The 17,625-nt window shown below is 41.2% G+C and overlaps 1 protein-coding gene across 2 annotated transcripts in view; it reads left to right on the forward strand.

Moving 5' to 3' along the window:
- ago3a (argonaute RISC catalytic component 3a) overlaps nucleotides 1–10,879 on the forward strand; it is a 29,389-nt gene extending 18,510 nt beyond the window's left edge. The window contains exons 10-19 of one of the 2 annotated variants that reach the window (XM_068569633.1): nucleotides 1,088–1,231; nucleotides 2,086–2,219; nucleotides 2,868–3,052; nucleotides 3,256–3,415; nucleotides 3,634–3,724; nucleotides 3,847–4,041; nucleotides 4,485–4,619; nucleotides 5,207–5,308; nucleotides 5,899–6,098; nucleotides 6,290–10,879. In XM_068569633.1, the coding sequence (XP_068425734.1) occupies nucleotides 1,088–1,231; nucleotides 2,086–2,219; nucleotides 2,868–3,052; nucleotides 3,256–3,415; nucleotides 3,634–3,724; nucleotides 3,847–4,041; nucleotides 4,485–4,619; nucleotides 5,207–5,308; nucleotides 5,899–6,098; nucleotides 6,290–6,398 (1,455 nt within the window). In that variant the 3' untranslated portion in view covers nucleotides 6,399–10,879. The remainder of the gene's footprint in view (nucleotides 1–1,087; nucleotides 1,232–2,085; nucleotides 2,220–2,867; nucleotides 3,053–3,255; nucleotides 3,416–3,633; nucleotides 3,725–3,846; nucleotides 4,042–4,484; nucleotides 4,620–5,206; nucleotides 5,309–5,898; nucleotides 6,099–6,289) is intronic. The other variant, XM_068569634.1, reaches the window with a different exon arrangement.
- Nucleotides 10,880–17,625: the final 6,746 nt, after the last annotated feature.

Consider the following 17,625-nt stretch of genomic DNA (forward strand, 5'->3'; position numbering starts at 1 on the left):
AGACAAAATGCTGCCTGGATAGGAGCCACGTTGCTAAGCTTGTCAACACTTGGTTGCCATGCTGCTCATCTTGATATAAGATTGCCTGTTTAGTAATCACCTCGCCCAGATTCTCATTTTATATTGTTAACAGAGGCATGTCTGTGTGCTCGTTCATCGCATTTGGCCATTACGAGGCAGGCCTATCTACGGTCAACAAAATACCAGAGTCGTAATGGCTTTAATGTGTGTGAGGCTGCTACTGTGTCTGCAGCATATTGTTTATGGAAAGATTGACAGATTGTACACTGCCTCTGGCCAACATCAGATTGGCAGCGCACATTTAGTATCTGCTGTTACCTTATTAAACCACGTTCCCCTATCTCTTCACTCGTGTACAAACTGAGCGGACATGCTTACAGGAAATCATTGTAGACAAACACTGTGGTGGTGTTTTCTTTTCGATACACAGTTGCTTGATCTTGACGGGGCAGTGTGGGTGGAATAGCAGATGTTGATGGACGGAAAAGGACAAAACAAGCAGATAAGCTTGCAGTTATTTTAGGATTAGGTACTGTCACCTGACATTTTGTGGCATGTCCCCGATCTATCATTTATTTTTCCTCTCCAGCAACATCCAATTAAAAAAACAAAAACACTGGTAGCCACAGAAGAGAAATTGCTGTATAAAGCACACATGAAAACTAATACAGATGCATATACCAGAAAAGCCACGTCTTATGAGGCTTAAAAGCATGGGAAAAAGGTTTATCTTAAACAATGTTTGCACTTGGCACAGTGGCAAGCATTGTAGACGTCTTATTCCGCAAACTACGGAGCTGTTGTTGCACTTTGTCATTGTCCTTAAGAAGAATCACAACTTTGTCATAATTATCTACATTGGAAATTCAACCTTCACTTCTGCTCTTAAAGGAAATCAAACTATTCCCTTTTAAACCAAACAAGCCACAATAATTGAGCAGGTATAGGAAACTTCAGGAGAACACATGGCTATATATTCTAACCTTTCAGTACCTTAAAGGTCTTTACTCACATCGTCATTAACTACCGTGATCTGACCCTGTGTTCAACCGTCCCGTCTCTTCAGGTGCGCAGTGCCAACTACGAGGCAGACCCTTTTGTGCAGGAATTCCAGTTCAAGGTGCGCGACGAGATGGCCCACGTGACGGGGCGAGTGCTACCCGCCCCCATGCTGCAGTACGGCGGCAGGGTGAGCACAGAGCACTTTATGGTACTCCTCCTTTAAATCACGCCCATTCTCTCTGTTTGTCCCCTTCCTCAGCCTTTATCCCACTGCCTCTAAGGGGAACTAACTCACTGGCTTCTGTTTGCTTCATGGTCTCAGTCTTTTTTGTCTTTTTTGTGCGGCTCAGTCTCAATAGTGCTTTGATTCCATCTTTAAAATGTATACAAGGAATAGCCTTTTTAAAATTTTCATGTGTTTTTGAGAGAGGCAAATGGGATAGGAAAACGTTTTGCCTTTGTGATGAGGATTATTTTTAATTAAAAAGAGAAACTAATTATGATTGGATAGCTTCTAGAGTAGATAACTTTTGCCCAATGTCTTTTCTTACTGAAGAGGTTTCTAAAAATGTGCACAAAAAAGCAACTTACTGAGACTGAAACACAGTTTGGATAAACATCTGTCTGTTGATCTTCTCTGAGGTGACACACCTTTACAGTACGATACTAGTATTGGATTTGTGTATTAGTGAGAACTATGACACCATTGTGCACACTATGTTTTGCATGTTAAACACATTAAATAGCATTTTACATACTATGGATTCCATCAAATGACAATGTAACCACGTTAAATTTGCAATGAAATTCTACTTTATATTTTTTAATTTATTTGAAAGGTTAATGTTTCTCGAATGAGCAAAATGTCCTAACACGTTTCTTTGACTGGCATGGTTTTTTTTCTGTGAAGAGTGTGTGTGAGAGAGAGAGAGAGCGTGTGAGAGAGAGAGAGAGAGAGACTCTTCCTGCCTGTTCAAGCTTGAGCCTGTGTGAACAGTATGAATGTGAGTGTTTTCCCACATAATCGTGAGTACATGTGGTGAGACTCTAATGTTGTTTCAGAACCGTACGGTAGCCACGCCCAGCCACGGGGTGTGGGACATGAGGGGAAAGCAGTTCCACACCGGAGTGGAGATCAAGATGTGGGCCATCGCCTGCTTCGCCACACAGAGGCAGTGTCGGGAAGAAATACTAAAGTATGATTACTTACAAATGTGTGTTCTTTTCCCTGTAAAAAGTATTTTTCTGAGATTATGTTTCTGTCACAGTGATGATGCTCACTTAATCATAATCATAAAAGTTTTTAAGTAGCTTGTTAGATTACTATTAATATAATGTATTTTCTAAAATATATTTCAAATGTTTTCAATGTTTCAAATCCATTTATTTACCTATTTTGTCTCATACTTTGCAATATGGCATGAATTAATAATGTCCCTTTTTTAAATGAAGATGGGTAGCATATCTTATCTCAGTGGGTTGTAAAGTTACATTTCTGAAAAATAACTGTTAGGGGTAGATAAAAGGATAGTCTTCATCTGTAGTCCATGAGCAGATGTTAAAGACATACCTTTTACGCATTGAAAATCAAACAATGTAATTAAATTAGATTTTTGGCATTTTTAGGATAATAAAACAGGCTTAAACATATTTTAAAATCTAAAACTTTTAAGAAAACTGATTAATGTCAAACAACATTGCTGGGCCATTTTCTGTTAATCAGGAACCATGTTTTATATTTATGTTAATTTTTTTCGGAGGGGCAAGCGTGCAGCTTTGATTTGTAATGGACTCCACTATACTATTGACTCTTCACGGTCACCTCCTGCTTCTTCCTCGTTTAGGGGTTTCACAGACCAGCTGCGGAAAATCTCCAAGGATGCTGGGATGCCCATCCAGGGCCAGCCATGTTTCTGTAAATACGCCCAGGGAGCGGACAGCGTGGAGCCAATGTTTAGACACCTCAAGAACACCTACGCCGGACTGCAGCTCATTATCGTCATTCTGCCGGGAAAGACTCCTGTCTACGGTTAGAAAACGGCTTCAACTAAATATCACATGAGAGCCCAGAGAAACGCTTGGTAGTTAAGGAAAAAACAACAACACTAATTCTAATCTGGGACCGCGTGCTTGTGCAATATGCTTTCAAATCTATGTCAATGAAAGAAACAAGCGGGACACATTTTAGAATAAAAATAAAACCCTGTTATTACTTTTTGTACCCACCTGTAGCCGAAGTCAAGCGTGTGGGAGACACCCTCCTGGGCATGGCCACGCAGTGCGTCCAGGTGAAGAACGTGGTGAAGACGTCCCCTCAGACGCTCTCCAACCTCTGCCTCAAGATCAATGTGAAGCTGGGAGGCATCAACAACATACTGGTGCCTCACCAACGGTCAGTCTGGCTATTCGTCTCCTCCAATAGGTGCAATGCTTTGCTATTGTGATGCTGTTTTTCAAATGCTCCTTGAAGCTCAGACTGTTCAGATTTCTCTGTCAGATGGGCTCAATATAACGCACACACCGTAACAGACAGGGCAAGAAAACCATCTTTATATTGTTGTCATGTAAATCAATCTTATAATTGTCTTTGTTACATCTCTCAATTAATAGACCATCAGTGTTTCAGCAGCCAGTTATGTTCTTGGGAGCAGATGTTACACATCCACCTGCTGGTGATGGGAAGAAGCCTTCAATTGCAGCAGTAAGTTGCTTGCTTTATTCTTTATTCTACAGCTGGTTGAATTTGTCAACTTGTGTTTGTTTCCCCTGTATCTGATGTATCCTCCGTTGACCACTTGCAATCCATCACCATCTCTCTTCCAGGTGGTAGGCAGTATGGACGCCCACCCCAGCAGGTACTGTGCCACTGTGCGAGTCCAGAGGCCCAGGCAGGAGGTCATCCAGGACCTAGCCTCCATGGTGCGGGAACTGCTTATCCAGTTCTACAAGTCGACCCGCTACAAGCCTACCAGAATAATTTTCTACAGGGATGGAGTTTCAGAAGGCCAGTTCAGACAGGTCAGCTCCCACCTGCATTTACTCAAAATTGAGTCAGGGCGTGAATTGCAGTTATTGCCCAAAAGTCAGAGTTTGGCAGAAAAAAAAATTGGCAAAAGTTTCTTTTTTGTTTTTAAGGGTCATAATTTAGATTGACTATGTTTGGGTGGTCCTTGGCTTCGTAGCTCAGACTGGTAGTTCACTTCAAATCAAAGTGGACGAACGTATTCCAAAATATTCTTTAATCATAGATGATTTCATGAGAAGTTTTGTCAGAGTTTTCTTGTATTCGAACTATGAATTAACGTCACGATACATATAATAGTGAATATCTTTCATATACGATGAAACTAAAATGATATGCATTGATAATGATATAGGAACACATACTGTAACTGTACATTGTATGAAGAATATAGTTGAAGGGGTTTTTGTTACAATTCCCCCCCTCCATGTCTCCTTAGGTGCTGTATTATGAGCTGCTGGCCATTCGTGAGGCCTGCATCAGCCTGGAAAAGGAGTACCAGCCAGGCATCACCTACATAGTTGTGCAAAAACGCCACCATACACGGCTCTTCTGTGCGGACCGCAACGAGAGAGTGAGTTCCCGCAGCTCGCACACAAACACAAGCGTGCATGCACTTTAATGCTCAACGACACAGCGCTGGTACTACCCATTAAAGTCAGCACAGTATCTTATATGTTAGTCCATATTATTTTTTTTATGCTCTTTGCCAGCACGTTAGGTACTCGAAATGGGCCTCCTTAATTACCTTTTGTTGTCGATTGGACTGTTCACCCTCCTAACCCCTGTAATTGCATTCGATTAAAGCATTAGGGCCCAATGCAACCCGAGAGCTCTGGAGTGGCACTCAAGGGCCCTAGAGTAAGACTCTGCAAGTAACAACCTTATTTTCAGTGTAGAGCATTAGGCTCTCTAGGGCATTAGGTTTCTAATTGGTTGATTGGGAAGCATTCGGTAAACCTTCGCCTGGCTTAGTCCATCATCTAATTATTTTTTTCAGTGATTAGACTTTTTACCTCCTGCCGTCATTTAGTGCATTAAAAGCTTTCCTTTCTGCTGCTCTTTTCCTGAAACTTTCATTTTCTGTTCAAGTTGTTTTTGTTTCATGGTGAAACAGTCAAAAGGCATTAATAGGGACTAACTGACCATTATCTATGTCAGGTTGGACGTAGTGGAAACATTCCTGCTGGTACCACCGTGGATACGGACATCACGCATCCCTACGAGTTTGACTTTTACCTCTGCAGTCATGCTGGAATACAGGTCAGTCCAACCTCTTGTCTTCTTTGTCTTTTTCAGCAGGATATAATCACACTCCCTCACTGTGTGCTTTTGCAGATTCTTGCAAAGAGATGGCAAACAGGATTCAGAAATAAAATGGCCAAAGAAGGAAATACCTCTCGTTTTTCCCTTTCCTGTAATTATATAAAGTTAGATCCCCAGGATAAAGTGGTGCCGACAATCAAAAAACCATGTGCCAGAAACTACCGTACCATCCCTTATTGCAATTCACATCATTATGCCACAGGAAACGGGGCACAAGATAACATAATTGTTTCTAACCACCCCCCCTTCCTCTTAGAAGTTTCAAATGTTTTTTTTACCACAGTTCACAACACACCACCTCTTGCCTGTGCGTACCACACATACCACAATACGTTAATCTGAAGATCCACGCCAGCATGTAAATTATTCTAATAATCCAATATTCATTTTCATTAGCCATGTAAATGGCTCAGCAGGAATATTGTCTTTTTTCGTAACAATTATAAAATATTTGTGTGCCTGTAAACATAATCAGGAGGTCTCTTAATGATGATAATAATACAAATGTGTCAATCCCCGTCTCCCAGGGCACCAGCAGGCCCTCCCACTACCATGTACTGTGGGACGACAATTGTTTTACCGCTGATGAGTTTCAGCTGCTCACCTACCAGTTGTGCCACACCTACGTGCGCTGTACCCGCTCAGTCTCCATCCCCGCACCAGCCTACTATGCCCACCTGGTGGCCTTCCGTGCCCGCTACCATCTGGTGGACAAAGAACATGACAGGTGAGAACGGGAGAGCAAGCGGAGAGAATAAACTAGAGGTTCTTCTGTTTTTGACCCTGATTGTAAAGGTCTTGAACTCTGAAGTATAATTCTTTGGAAACGCAGTCACCTTGTATCCTCTCTCAATGTGCCAAATGTGTCCCAATATTATTTGTAATCTGTCATAACTAGTGCTCTCCTCCACTCTGCAGCGCCGAGGGCAGCCATGTGTCTGGTCAGAGCAACGGTCGGGACCCCCAGGCGCTGGCCAAAGCTGTTCAGATTCACCACGACACCCTGAGGACCATGTACTTCGCCTGAGCTACACCAACCATTCCCAACCATTGCTACCCTTTTTATACACACACACACACACACACACACACACACACACACACACACACACATACATATATATACAATCATGCACACCTGGCTTGCCAGTCAAGGAGTCCTCACATGTGCAAGTCTCCCCCCCACACACACCTCGTCAATCCGGACCTGACACTGTGCAGAGGAAAGCAGGGAGGAGGGAGGGGAGTAGGCACCCCCACACTGGACTGAGGATGCAAACGCTGCTTTAAAAAACAAACAAGAGAGAAACTCAGCACTATTATGCAATATTTAACCAGCCAACTAGTTTATTTTCCGCCCTCATCAGGCCCCTTTTTTCATTGCTCCTCCTATCTGTTCTTCCCTGTATGTCTCCTTCGCTGGTGGCCTAGTGGGTGTTTTTTTTTTTTTACTTTGCCTTCTTTTCCCTTCTTTTGTCTTTATTTATAGTCTACTTTTAGTCTTCTGCTCTTTTGTAATCTACAGTACCTCAAGTCAGTTTGAGCAGCAGCACTTTCACATTCAGTTGACTCTCCCCAGTATTTCGAATGAGGGAGCAGAGAAGGAAGGGTCGGACTCTGGAGTTGTTGTGTTGGCGTTTGATTCATCTTGGAATGTGGTTGTTTCATTGGATCAGAGGTCCTCCCAGTTGCCACTTTTTTATGTTTTTCTTTTTCCTCTAGTTTCCTTTTTTCTGTCACTTTTCACTTATGAGAAATCTCCAGTCTCTTGGATGGAGCAACATGTTCTTTTGAGCACACTGCCACCTTGTGGCAACAAGGTATAAATGCCCCTTTAAAGTCACAACAACGAATTGTTGTCTTACAAGGTTTTGGATCAGTTTTGATTCATCTTTAGCAGTCAGCTGTCACACATAAACAGACAGTTTGTATTGGCTAATATGTCAGTTGCAGCCATCTATGAATTTTATTTAAAGTATAACACTGTTATTTGTTTCTGGTTTGTTATTTTTCTTCTACATTATGTGAAATATTTTATGATTCTGACTTTTCTTTTATCATCTAAACCATGTAAGCTTATGTTGTTAATCTTAGTAGTAATCATGCATTTATTTCCCTCAGTACTTTATCTCACATTTCCCTCTCTTTCCCTCACAGTTTGAGATGGTGGGTCAATAGATCACGTCGATGGTTTCCTCTTGTGCAATAATCAGTTGAACGAAGGCACGTGGATTTTAGAGGACTTGAACGATTCAAAAGAACGGACATTTCATTTTAAAGCGAGCGTCCTCGAATGGACAACAGTTTGCCACACGTTGGGCACTTTCATGTATTGCTCCTCTATGACACGATGTGTCATGTTTTATGAGTTTGCCCTTGATGTTGGGCAAAAGTGGTGCAACTGAAGTTTGAGTCATTGCCGTGTTTTTACTTGAATTGGAGACTCAGTGGTTTGAGAATACTTTATCATCAATGGGCATAATTTCTGAATTTCTGATCTTCAGTTTGCTAATGAGGTATATATTCTCCATTTCTAAGAGCAAAAGAGTGGGTGTAAAGGCCATAAAGAAGTAGTATTCAAGTGCCTGGTGGGAGTTGAGTGTTTAAAATCTTCAAAAGCTGCATAAGTCGTTATTAGGATTTGATTTCAGTGGGTTAAAAAAATCAAAAAGCATATTCCACAAATAGACAGCATAAAATGGTTTAAAGCAAGAAAGTTACACCCAATGCCTCTTAGTCTACAGATTTTTCCATACAGCTCATCTCAAGTTCCGTATATTTCTGCCCTTCAAACAAAGCAGGCCGAGTCGTCTTTTTGCTTATTCTTCACTGTGTGTGTGTGTGTGTGTGTGTGTGTGTGTGTGTGTGTGTGTGTGTGTGTGTGTGTGCCTAAAAAGCCGGGTTCGTGGGAATAGAGTTGGATTCGGCGTCGCTGTTCAATGAGTTGTTGCTGTCAGTAGAAACCCTGAGTCGATTCCTGTAACCATGTAACTGGCCCAAAGTTGTGAATTGCTTCAGGAAAGAATGCTGAGGACTTAAAGTTAGCGACCAATATTTGCAGCGGTAGCACAGCTGACTTCTGATGTGAAACGTGCACCTCGATTAAAGTCGCAACTTGGCTCCTCTGTACCACTAAAGCTCGTCTGGGGTTTAAAAGTGATCTGCACTAAAAGAAGCTGTGTTTCGGGACTGAACAGGCGTGGTGCTATTCTTGTCTGCATTCGAATCTGAAGCTGAACTTCTATAAGAGACTCTTGATGAGCAGGAGCTTTGGGGATGAGAAACACAAAACGATAAACCTCACTCACTTAAGGACAGGAGAAAGTCCAACTGCTATGGTTTGAGGGAGATTTTGGATTTCACTCCGTAGTTATGATTAGCATTGAGAACCTGATAACTACACAATGGCAGACCGTGAGGTATAATGTAGGGTCCTACATCCACTGTTGCATTTGACTGCCTCTCACAGACCGGTGGGTTTAAACTTTTAGGATTTCACTCGTGTTTCTGAAAGCCTTTGTAAAAGCCAGATTGAAAGTATATTTGTACATTTTAAATGACGTAATGCACACCACTTATTTTTGCTAACAGAAACAAAAGTAGTCGAATTAATAATCTTAGTAATAGCTGTATCATGATAAGTAATGGTTTAAAAAGGTATAATAACAAAGTTTATTTGCGCAATAGGTTGACTTGTTCCTGTGTCACTGTATGATGTGTAGTTTATGTGTGAAACTAGTGGCGTGTGTTTGGACTGTCATGCTCTTATTGATGTGGATGTGGACTTAAACCATCTCTTGCTTTAATATTCGGGGAGTAAAAAGCTGCAAGTTGTTGAATGCTTATTTCTCTCCTCTTTTTGTGTGTGTAGATGCTCGTACAGTCTGAGAGTTGTTGTAGAGGAGAGAATCTCAAGAAAGAAAAACACAAAGCCTTTTGGAGTATAGTACTTAATATAAAGACGTTCCATCCATCGGCACGGCAAATGGAAGAATAGAAGAAGAGTCGTTTGATGTATTGAGCAGAGTTTCTGCTCTCGGATGTTCTCTGGGTTTTCTTCAGCTGGTGCTGATGCCTGCTCCTTATCAGGAAGGAAAGTGAAAAGGAATGGGAAAGTGGTTTTTGAAAGTGTTGTTGATTCATTTCAAGGACTCGTGTGATCAAAGAATATTGTAACAAGGGCCAGTACTTCTCAATTCTTTGTCGTTAAAGCCTTGGGAGGATTTACGTTGGATTTCAACTTCTGCTGCGCTCCTCAGACTGCTCTCTGTTCCCAAGCCACTTCATGTGCTCACAAATAGAAAGAGTTCCCCGCCCCGTAAATCTGTCGTGTGAGAAAGCCTGTAATCTTATTGTTGCTCTTTTCCCTTTTTGCTCCTGAACATTCACTCCCTCTGTGCCAGAAGACTACATTCCACGGCCCAACAATCCCATCCGATCCCGCTCTAGGAGCCGCGGGGCCGCTGGGAGTCCGGTCAGTTAGGACAATAGTGGGGTCCGGTCAGTAAGACGTAGCGGGTTCTGTTGTTCATGTGGGATTTTTAGACTGAATTGAAGTGGATTAACGATGACTTCTAGCGGCGGGTTATGTTGGAAGTTCAACAAGTCCATGAAGTATAGTCTGTTTATAACTCACTATCTCTGCTGTTGGTAATGGATGTTCGTGTACTAACTACACTTTTGAGGGCAGTTGAACACATGTTTACATAGCAGATGTGTTCTGCCTCGCTTACAAGTGAAATGTCATCAGCTCTGCTTTGCAAATATCAGCTTGTGGAGAAGTGACATGAGCGAGACCGTTTGGGGCCTGTGGAAGTGAACGCTTGGAGGAATACAAAGACATTATTTGTCCTCAACAGGCATCTGTGTTGCCCAGCAGGGTATTGGACTTGTTTGTCGTTTCAGTTCAAAATGACTTGTTCGACCAGATTGAAATGAAAAGCTATAAACAGCTTACAGCCGGCTGTGTGGCCTTTAGTTCAGTTTTGATCGCAAACGATTCAGAAGTCATTATTTATTGAAGCTGAAGATCAAACGTCTTATCCAGAGCGACAACTGTCTGATGAAGCTAAATTGGCTCCAGAAGGTCAATGTCTCCGGTGTTAAATGGAAGCGAAGGTGTATTCCATTTTGAGTCAATTAGTAACCCTGGTTGTTTTGGTTGCTCTCTGTTTGCAGTGGAAAAGGTAGCAATGGAGTGAGAAAAAGTCCACAGAAAGTGCCTTTCCTCTTGATGGTGCTGTAAATGGAACAAAAAAAAAAAGTGAAAACAAAGAAACAGAATCTCCTTTACAAGAAGACACACTGCAGTGCAGGAATGGCTGCATTCACACTCACTCGCTGTACACGTTTGTTTTTTGAGAGATGGCAATGCAAACTCGTGTTTCATGTATTTACACATTAAGCCTACATAGAAATAAAATATATGCCAAGTATATAATTGTGGTTGAGCTTTCGCTTCCTAATGCATTTAGTGTCTTGGACCAATGGCATTGTTGGTACAGTGGAATGTGCGGTGTGGGTGGGTTGGTGGGCGGTGGGTGGGGTGGGGGTCGTAGCTGACACTAGTGCGGTGTGACACAGCTCAGCCCACGAATGACAAACATAGCACAGCACTTTAAAGACTGCCACTCTCACTCAGACACATAGCCAAGCGTTTCAATCTTTGTCCCTCCAGTGCCCTTCTTCCTCCTGAGGGAGGATGAAAGGGAGGATTTGAACCTCCGTGCTAACGAGGAGTCGAAGTGATGCGCATTATCAAACAAAGCAGTCGGTCATTTAAAGTGTGCCTCATGCTCGCATGACTTTGCTCCGTTGAGTCGGCCTGGTACCGCTAGGGCTGGGTGTCAAAAAAATATCAGCACCTCCTAGAGTTTGGCATCAACATCAAGCACTTCAAACTTAGGACAAGCAGTCCAAGAGTTGTTTTTTTTTACAAGAATTCAAGGTTTTCTTCTTGAAGGGCATTTACTTCGAAAAAAGCAACAAAATGAGTGAAATGAAAGACTTGTAAAATGTAGTCTGTTTGCATAGTAAAGCACGCTTTCATGCAAGTGTCTTTGTACTGCAGGTACAGAGATGGAAGGAACAGAACCAGAGTCGGTATTGAAACCTCTCCCGATGCCCAGCCCTAGTAGTAGCAGCAGCAGCAGCCCATGGCGTTCCTTCATCTTAGTGCAATGCCCCGCCATGTGTCTTGTCCCTAATGGAGGAATGTGTGCCCAGCAGGATCCCTGTCTTGATCCGGTATGTGCCGACAAAAGACCAAGGGTAGTCCGCAGGTTCTGTGGGTACCTGTTCAATCCAAGGGGTGAAATGTTTCTATTACAAGAGATCTAAAAAAAAAAACACTGCACCTCACTTACCTTGGTATGCTGCATATGTTATACTACATGAAAGAAAAACTGCAAATAGCTTTTATTATGACGTGTAACGCTTGAGTAATGCCTGATTGCGATATTCTTATACGGTAACTATTTTAGAGTCAAAATATGTATAACTGTAAAAAAGAAATGTTTGTTTTGTCTTAACACTTATCCGATTTTGAAAAATTGTTCTTGAGCCGACTTTTACTTCATTGTCCTATTTAAATGTGTCGTCCTTTAAATTTATATATGAAATATATATATATGCGGAATTTTTTTGGTGTATTTATTGAGAGTGCATTCAAGCGGCTGGAGTCTCCGCATCATATTGCAGCATGGTGGGGGCGGAGCCAGGAGGATGAGGCCTTTAGCCCCTCCCCCTCCATGTTGACGCCTTATTCTATGAGACACTCAAGCACAACAATATGGAGGGGGGTGCGAGGTGGAGGACAGGGAAGAGGTGGATTTGACCCGGTGGTATTTACAGGTCAACTCTCTCTCAGCCTTTCCTTGATATTCTTTACCCTCTACTTTTCTTTCACCACCTGAACATGCCAACCCCCACATGTTGCAGCTCATCTCTGACGAAGGGAACCATTTCTGAATCACATTTACCTAAGTGTCCAAGAGCTGACTTTTTTTCTGGCCCCAAGCTGCTAATTGGTACTTTAGCCATGTAAATTCTCTAAGCCAATAAAGATGGCAGGTGGGTGAATGTAATATATAAAAAGTGGGAGGGGAAGAAAGGAAAGATGTTAAAAATAGAATTTTAGCACAGGCCTTTCCTCTTAGATTGGCTCCTTTCTTCTTGTGCTCAAAGATTTTTCAACAGGAACAGGTTTCATTCCACAATAAAAGACATGCCTCAGCCTTAAGTGCGTTCTTACATAATCGTCAGATTTCTATGTGACTTTAGCGATGCCTGTGTTGGGCAACCTACCGAGAAAACAAGCCTACGTACTTGATCTGCCCTGATTTCCTCAACCGGCATCCTCATCTCTCTTCATTTCTCATGTGAACCACTAACATTGCTCCAGAACTTGACTGAACTCTGATGTACGAGCGAGACTTCTCCGTCCTGTTTGTACCGAGGCCAGAACAGAAATAGCGGGTAAAACGCTATTTGAAAACAATTCTTGGCATTTGCATAAACCACACCTCCTCGGGAACACTTGGATAACATTGTAAAAACAAGAAAAGAAAAAAAGGCTGAATGACATGAATATTTTTTATAATTTGGCAGTATTTTCAGACCCAGTTTGACCAGGGCCTGACGGGAACCAGACGGTTTCACCCAGACATGATTACGGAGACCTGTGCCTGTAAAATGAACCAAGAATGAACTGCGTTGTTATGATAGCTGTTCATATTTTTATTTCATTTTTTTGTTGGTTGTCTCATCACCTCATTGGAGGATCAGAGACATGGAGCTTTTAAGTATTGTCAATTCCAAACAGATTACTTTTGGTTTGCTTCATGTTTACTCCGATGGCTATCAGATGGTAAACCTGTTTTCATACCATTAGCATTCCAATAGCGACTTTGAACCAAATATTGCACAAGAGATTAGGCTCCTGTTGCCGTTGTATACACAAAATGCTTTTGGAGACAGATATTTGACAGTGGCCAAGGATTTAAAAAGATGTTTGATGTCTGCTGATTATTCAGATTGTTTGTTTTGTGCGTTTTATTTTTTCATGTGTCGTATCACTCTTGTGTCGGTCTTATTTCAAACTTAAGATCTTGGACTCTGATACCTCTCTGAGTGATGCACCAGCAAGCGGATGTATGACAGTGAACCCTCACCACCAGATGATCCATGTCTCGGTCCCTCTGTATGTTGCAAAGGCTCTGTTGTACCAACAGCTCTATTCCTCTCAGTTTTAAATATCTCTTTCTTTTGTAACTCTCTCTTATAGGTTGTTGTCATTTTAGTGTCGCTTTGCTTCAGTTTGAAGTGTATCTTTGACTAATACTTGCAATAAAATGCTTTGCTTTACCATGGCTGTCTTACTGATTAACACAACCATAGAACGCACTCTCTAGCAGCGGAGACACGTGGCCTGTCACAATAATGGCAAAATAGTTATTTTGAATGTTTTGGCGTTTTGATGTACTGGGTACTGATCTGATGTTTTTTTTTAATAGTTCAATCACAGTAATGAATTTAATCCTAACGCCTGTCTCTTTGTTTTCCTGGTGGTTAGGCGTGTTTTGTATTTTAAAATTAGATTATGTGCATTACATTGCGGGAGAATGGTGTGCAGCAATAGCACAATAAACAAATGACTGTATTTAGTATGCATGCTGTATACTTTCTCGTGTGAACACAGTATACACTAAAAACCTGCAGAGGATCAGAATGTAGTACAGATTTGCGACACAGCAATAATGTTTCATTAGTTTAAGTTTCTGTGAAAACATTTGGTACTTGGCACTAAACAGAATGTACATCTGACAGGAACTCCATTCGTTGTTCAGGTATTTCGAGTCAAAATGACCTTGTGACATCACCAAAGGCATCCGTGTTTATTTAACGTAACTGAAGCTGTATTAAACCTTTTTTGTTTTTGTTTCTTTTGTGAAACACTTAAGGAACATTTGCAAGAAACTAGAGACACATTAAGGTGGTGCACAGCATAATGAGAGAATAATAACCAAGAGCAAATGATCATTGCAGAGCAGTAACACTTCCTTTCATTAGAATTATGGCAAGACGGATGCTCTGTGAGGAACCAGATGCTGCGCATGCTGGGACCCAACACTGATTATGTTCGCTTTTGCTCCGTCGTGAACTGCTCGCTCCTCTTTTGCACCTGCCTACGTCCAACTGACACAATGATGGTGTTCATTTTCAGACATCATTTAAACGAGGCACAGTCCCTGTTTAGTCAAACCGGCGTCCCTTTGTGGATTTAAATGCTGCGTCCACGGTTGCTGGCTGTAAACAGATTAGTTACAATAGTGCAGCACAATTAAAACATTTCAGAAAGCATTAACTTAATTGTGGCCACATGGGTACAACACAAGCTGTAAACATAACACTGTTATTATCACTGTTGAAACAGCCAACTGTTGCCGATGTTGCACATCCAGCACACTGAGCAACATTAGCATTCAATTGGTGTTTCTTTTTTATCTGTTTTTTTTTCATATTTTTGTTGACTTATTGAAGTCGACTGTACGCCAGGCCATATTATTAAATACAATAATTCCATAGACTGCTCCAGTCGGACTTATCGGTCTCTTTAGCAAGTAAAGCCTTCATTATTTTCACCAAAAAGTAGCTAACTTTGTCTGTTTGCCATTTGGTGATGGACATGGAAATTTCCAAACACAGTTGCAGCCTTGATTTTTAACTCTCGGAGTCCCGTTGTGGAAAATGGATTTTAATGTAAAATATTGATAAGCAAACAAAGAACACACTGTCACTTTATCAAGTAAGATGCTGTTTCTTTCAGCATTTATCCACCACTGCCATCAAAGGATGAGGAAAATATAAATCACGTTCAAGCTTTACTGCTGATTTGGAAGAACAGTATTATTACATATTTTTTTAAGACTGTCATAGATATAAATGTAATCATTTCTGAAGCTTTCAGTCAGTGCGGCGTGTGTGGTACCTGTCATGTTTATTCTCCGCTGCCACAATATATCATTCTGCAAAGTCAAATATTGATGCATCAGCAATCCAGGCAGCCAACACTTTATCATAATTACCAAAGCAGCAACATAAATGATGCTAATTAAAATATATACCAACTGAAAATATGTGTCAGCTTTAATAGAGCTATGAATTACCATTTTTAGAGATGAGTTAACAGGGAAACTGGATGTTCAAACGGGGCTGACAGCCACTGTCTGAACTGCACAGGTGTCTCTCGTTTAGCTGATTAGGTGGCAGCTCCAGCTACTGTTTTGAACACTTTATTCTAAATGGATTCTAATGGATGCTTTGCTGACACTTGCATGTTTTTAAAATCTATCCGTGTGCTGGACTGAGGTGCAGCGCCTTTTCATATTCATCGACATGCTGCAGGAAGCCACATTTTTGAGTGACAGGTCGTGGCTCCACAATCAAATCAGAGCTTGGGTTTAAAATTCAGCGAAGAAGCTTTATCACGAGGGCGGCTCTGAGTGGACAGTGAACGCTGTTTTGTTTGGATCAAGATCTTCCTCACAAGAAAAAAAGACCTGGGAACGGTTTGTGTTTTCTAATCTATACAACACCATGAGTTAATCATACAACACAACATCACACACATCATTTTTAACAAGCACAAATAAAATGTGCATTAAAATATCAGTCACGCCTGTTAAAGGAAGGAAACTTGTTTTGTAATTAATTCCAGGGCATTCTTCTGGATGACCAGTTCTCTGCAGTTTCATCTCTCACCAGGAGTGGGAGCACTTCACCAAGAGAAAGGGTGTTCTGCTAAGGAAGGAAGGAAGGAAGAAGGAGGTGCAGTGTCCTCAGTGGGGGTTCACAGATGTTGTGTTCAATTGGATATAGAGGGCATGTCTCAGTTTTGAGAGAAGTCACAATGAGGGCAGTTGGAGAGGGCAAAACAAGGACAGTCGGATGTTTGGAAATATAGATGGAGACTTACAGAAAAGCTACAACTATATGGCAGGATTCCCAAACATCATTGCAGGATGTCTTTATCTCAGCACAGTATCTTGTGTGCATGACGTTTTTTTAAATATTTTTTATACCTCTGACCTCCATTATTTCTGTGAGAAGGGTGGGTGTTATTTAACTTGACTCACGGGCCGCACACCCCTATCTCCTCTGCCCCATAGATGACAAATGACTTGATAGCAAGGGGAATTATCGCACATGTCAATCTGGACAAGACACCCAGGAGCTCAAGACTTTGTTTGCTGGGCAGTGAGCAACAAATATTGAATTACAGATGCCACATTCTTTGTGTATAAGCATAGTTTGTGATTGACTGTCTGCTGAGTTGATATTTGGCTCTTTTAAAGGTTTCTGGAAAGTGATGAAGTAACTTCCATTTTGATGCACTTTAAACTTTGCAAAGTAAAAAATAATGTAGCCAAAAATGACTTGAGGATTAGTTTGACATTTTTGTAAATACGCTTGACTTGCTTTCTTGCTGAGAGAAGATGAATATCGACGCTCATGTCTGTCAAGTTAATAACAGCTGGCAGTGCTAAAGAGACTCATTCCCAATGGGGCCTTTTTGTCTTTTATTTTATTATAATTTAATGGGCTGGAATTTTTCCTGCTTTTTATACAATCTTCTGCTTTTTCGACCTACAGACATTTAGGCTGCATTATAAATCTCCCCACTTGCACTGACTGATAACTTATGCCCGTCAAAATCCAATGTCATTTCAGTCTATTACAATTAGATTGAACCTTATTTCACTCTTGAAATCATTATTTCGTTATAGCTCTGTGAAGTGAAGACTTTTAATGTTTAATTGTAGTGATATTTGAGCTCATATTCAATGCTAGATGGATGGATAAAAACCCTCTCCCTAATGGAAATTTAAAAATGATGAAAAAAGCCACAAAGACTGCAAACAGGAGGAAAGAGCTTGCTGCGCACTATCCAGAGGTAGCATAATCTACCAACCTCTAAAACATGCTAATTAACACCACGTATTCTTTTTCATTTAATCTGTACAAAAACCATAATGTCAACATTGTGGTTTTACAAGGGGTTATTCACAATATTGCTGTTAACCTCTGTTTCCAGCCATTATGCTTAAGCTAAGCTAAGCGTAGCTTTGCATTTATTGTAAAAATATGAGATTGATCTTCTCATCTGACTCTCGGAAAGAAACTAAATCCCTAAATATGTGAGTTATTGCGTAAGAGCTAACAGGCTCATAACAACATGCTTAGTTTCGGAAATT

The sequence above is a fragment of the Clinocottus analis genome, unplaced genomic scaffold, assembly GCF_023055335.1.
Source record: "Clinocottus analis isolate CAN_PGR_092001 unplaced genomic scaffold, fCliAna1.0.p SCAF_9, whole genome shotgun sequence".
In the NCBI taxonomy this organism is placed as follows: Eukaryota; Metazoa; Chordata; class Actinopteri; order Perciformes; family Cottidae; genus Clinocottus; species Clinocottus analis.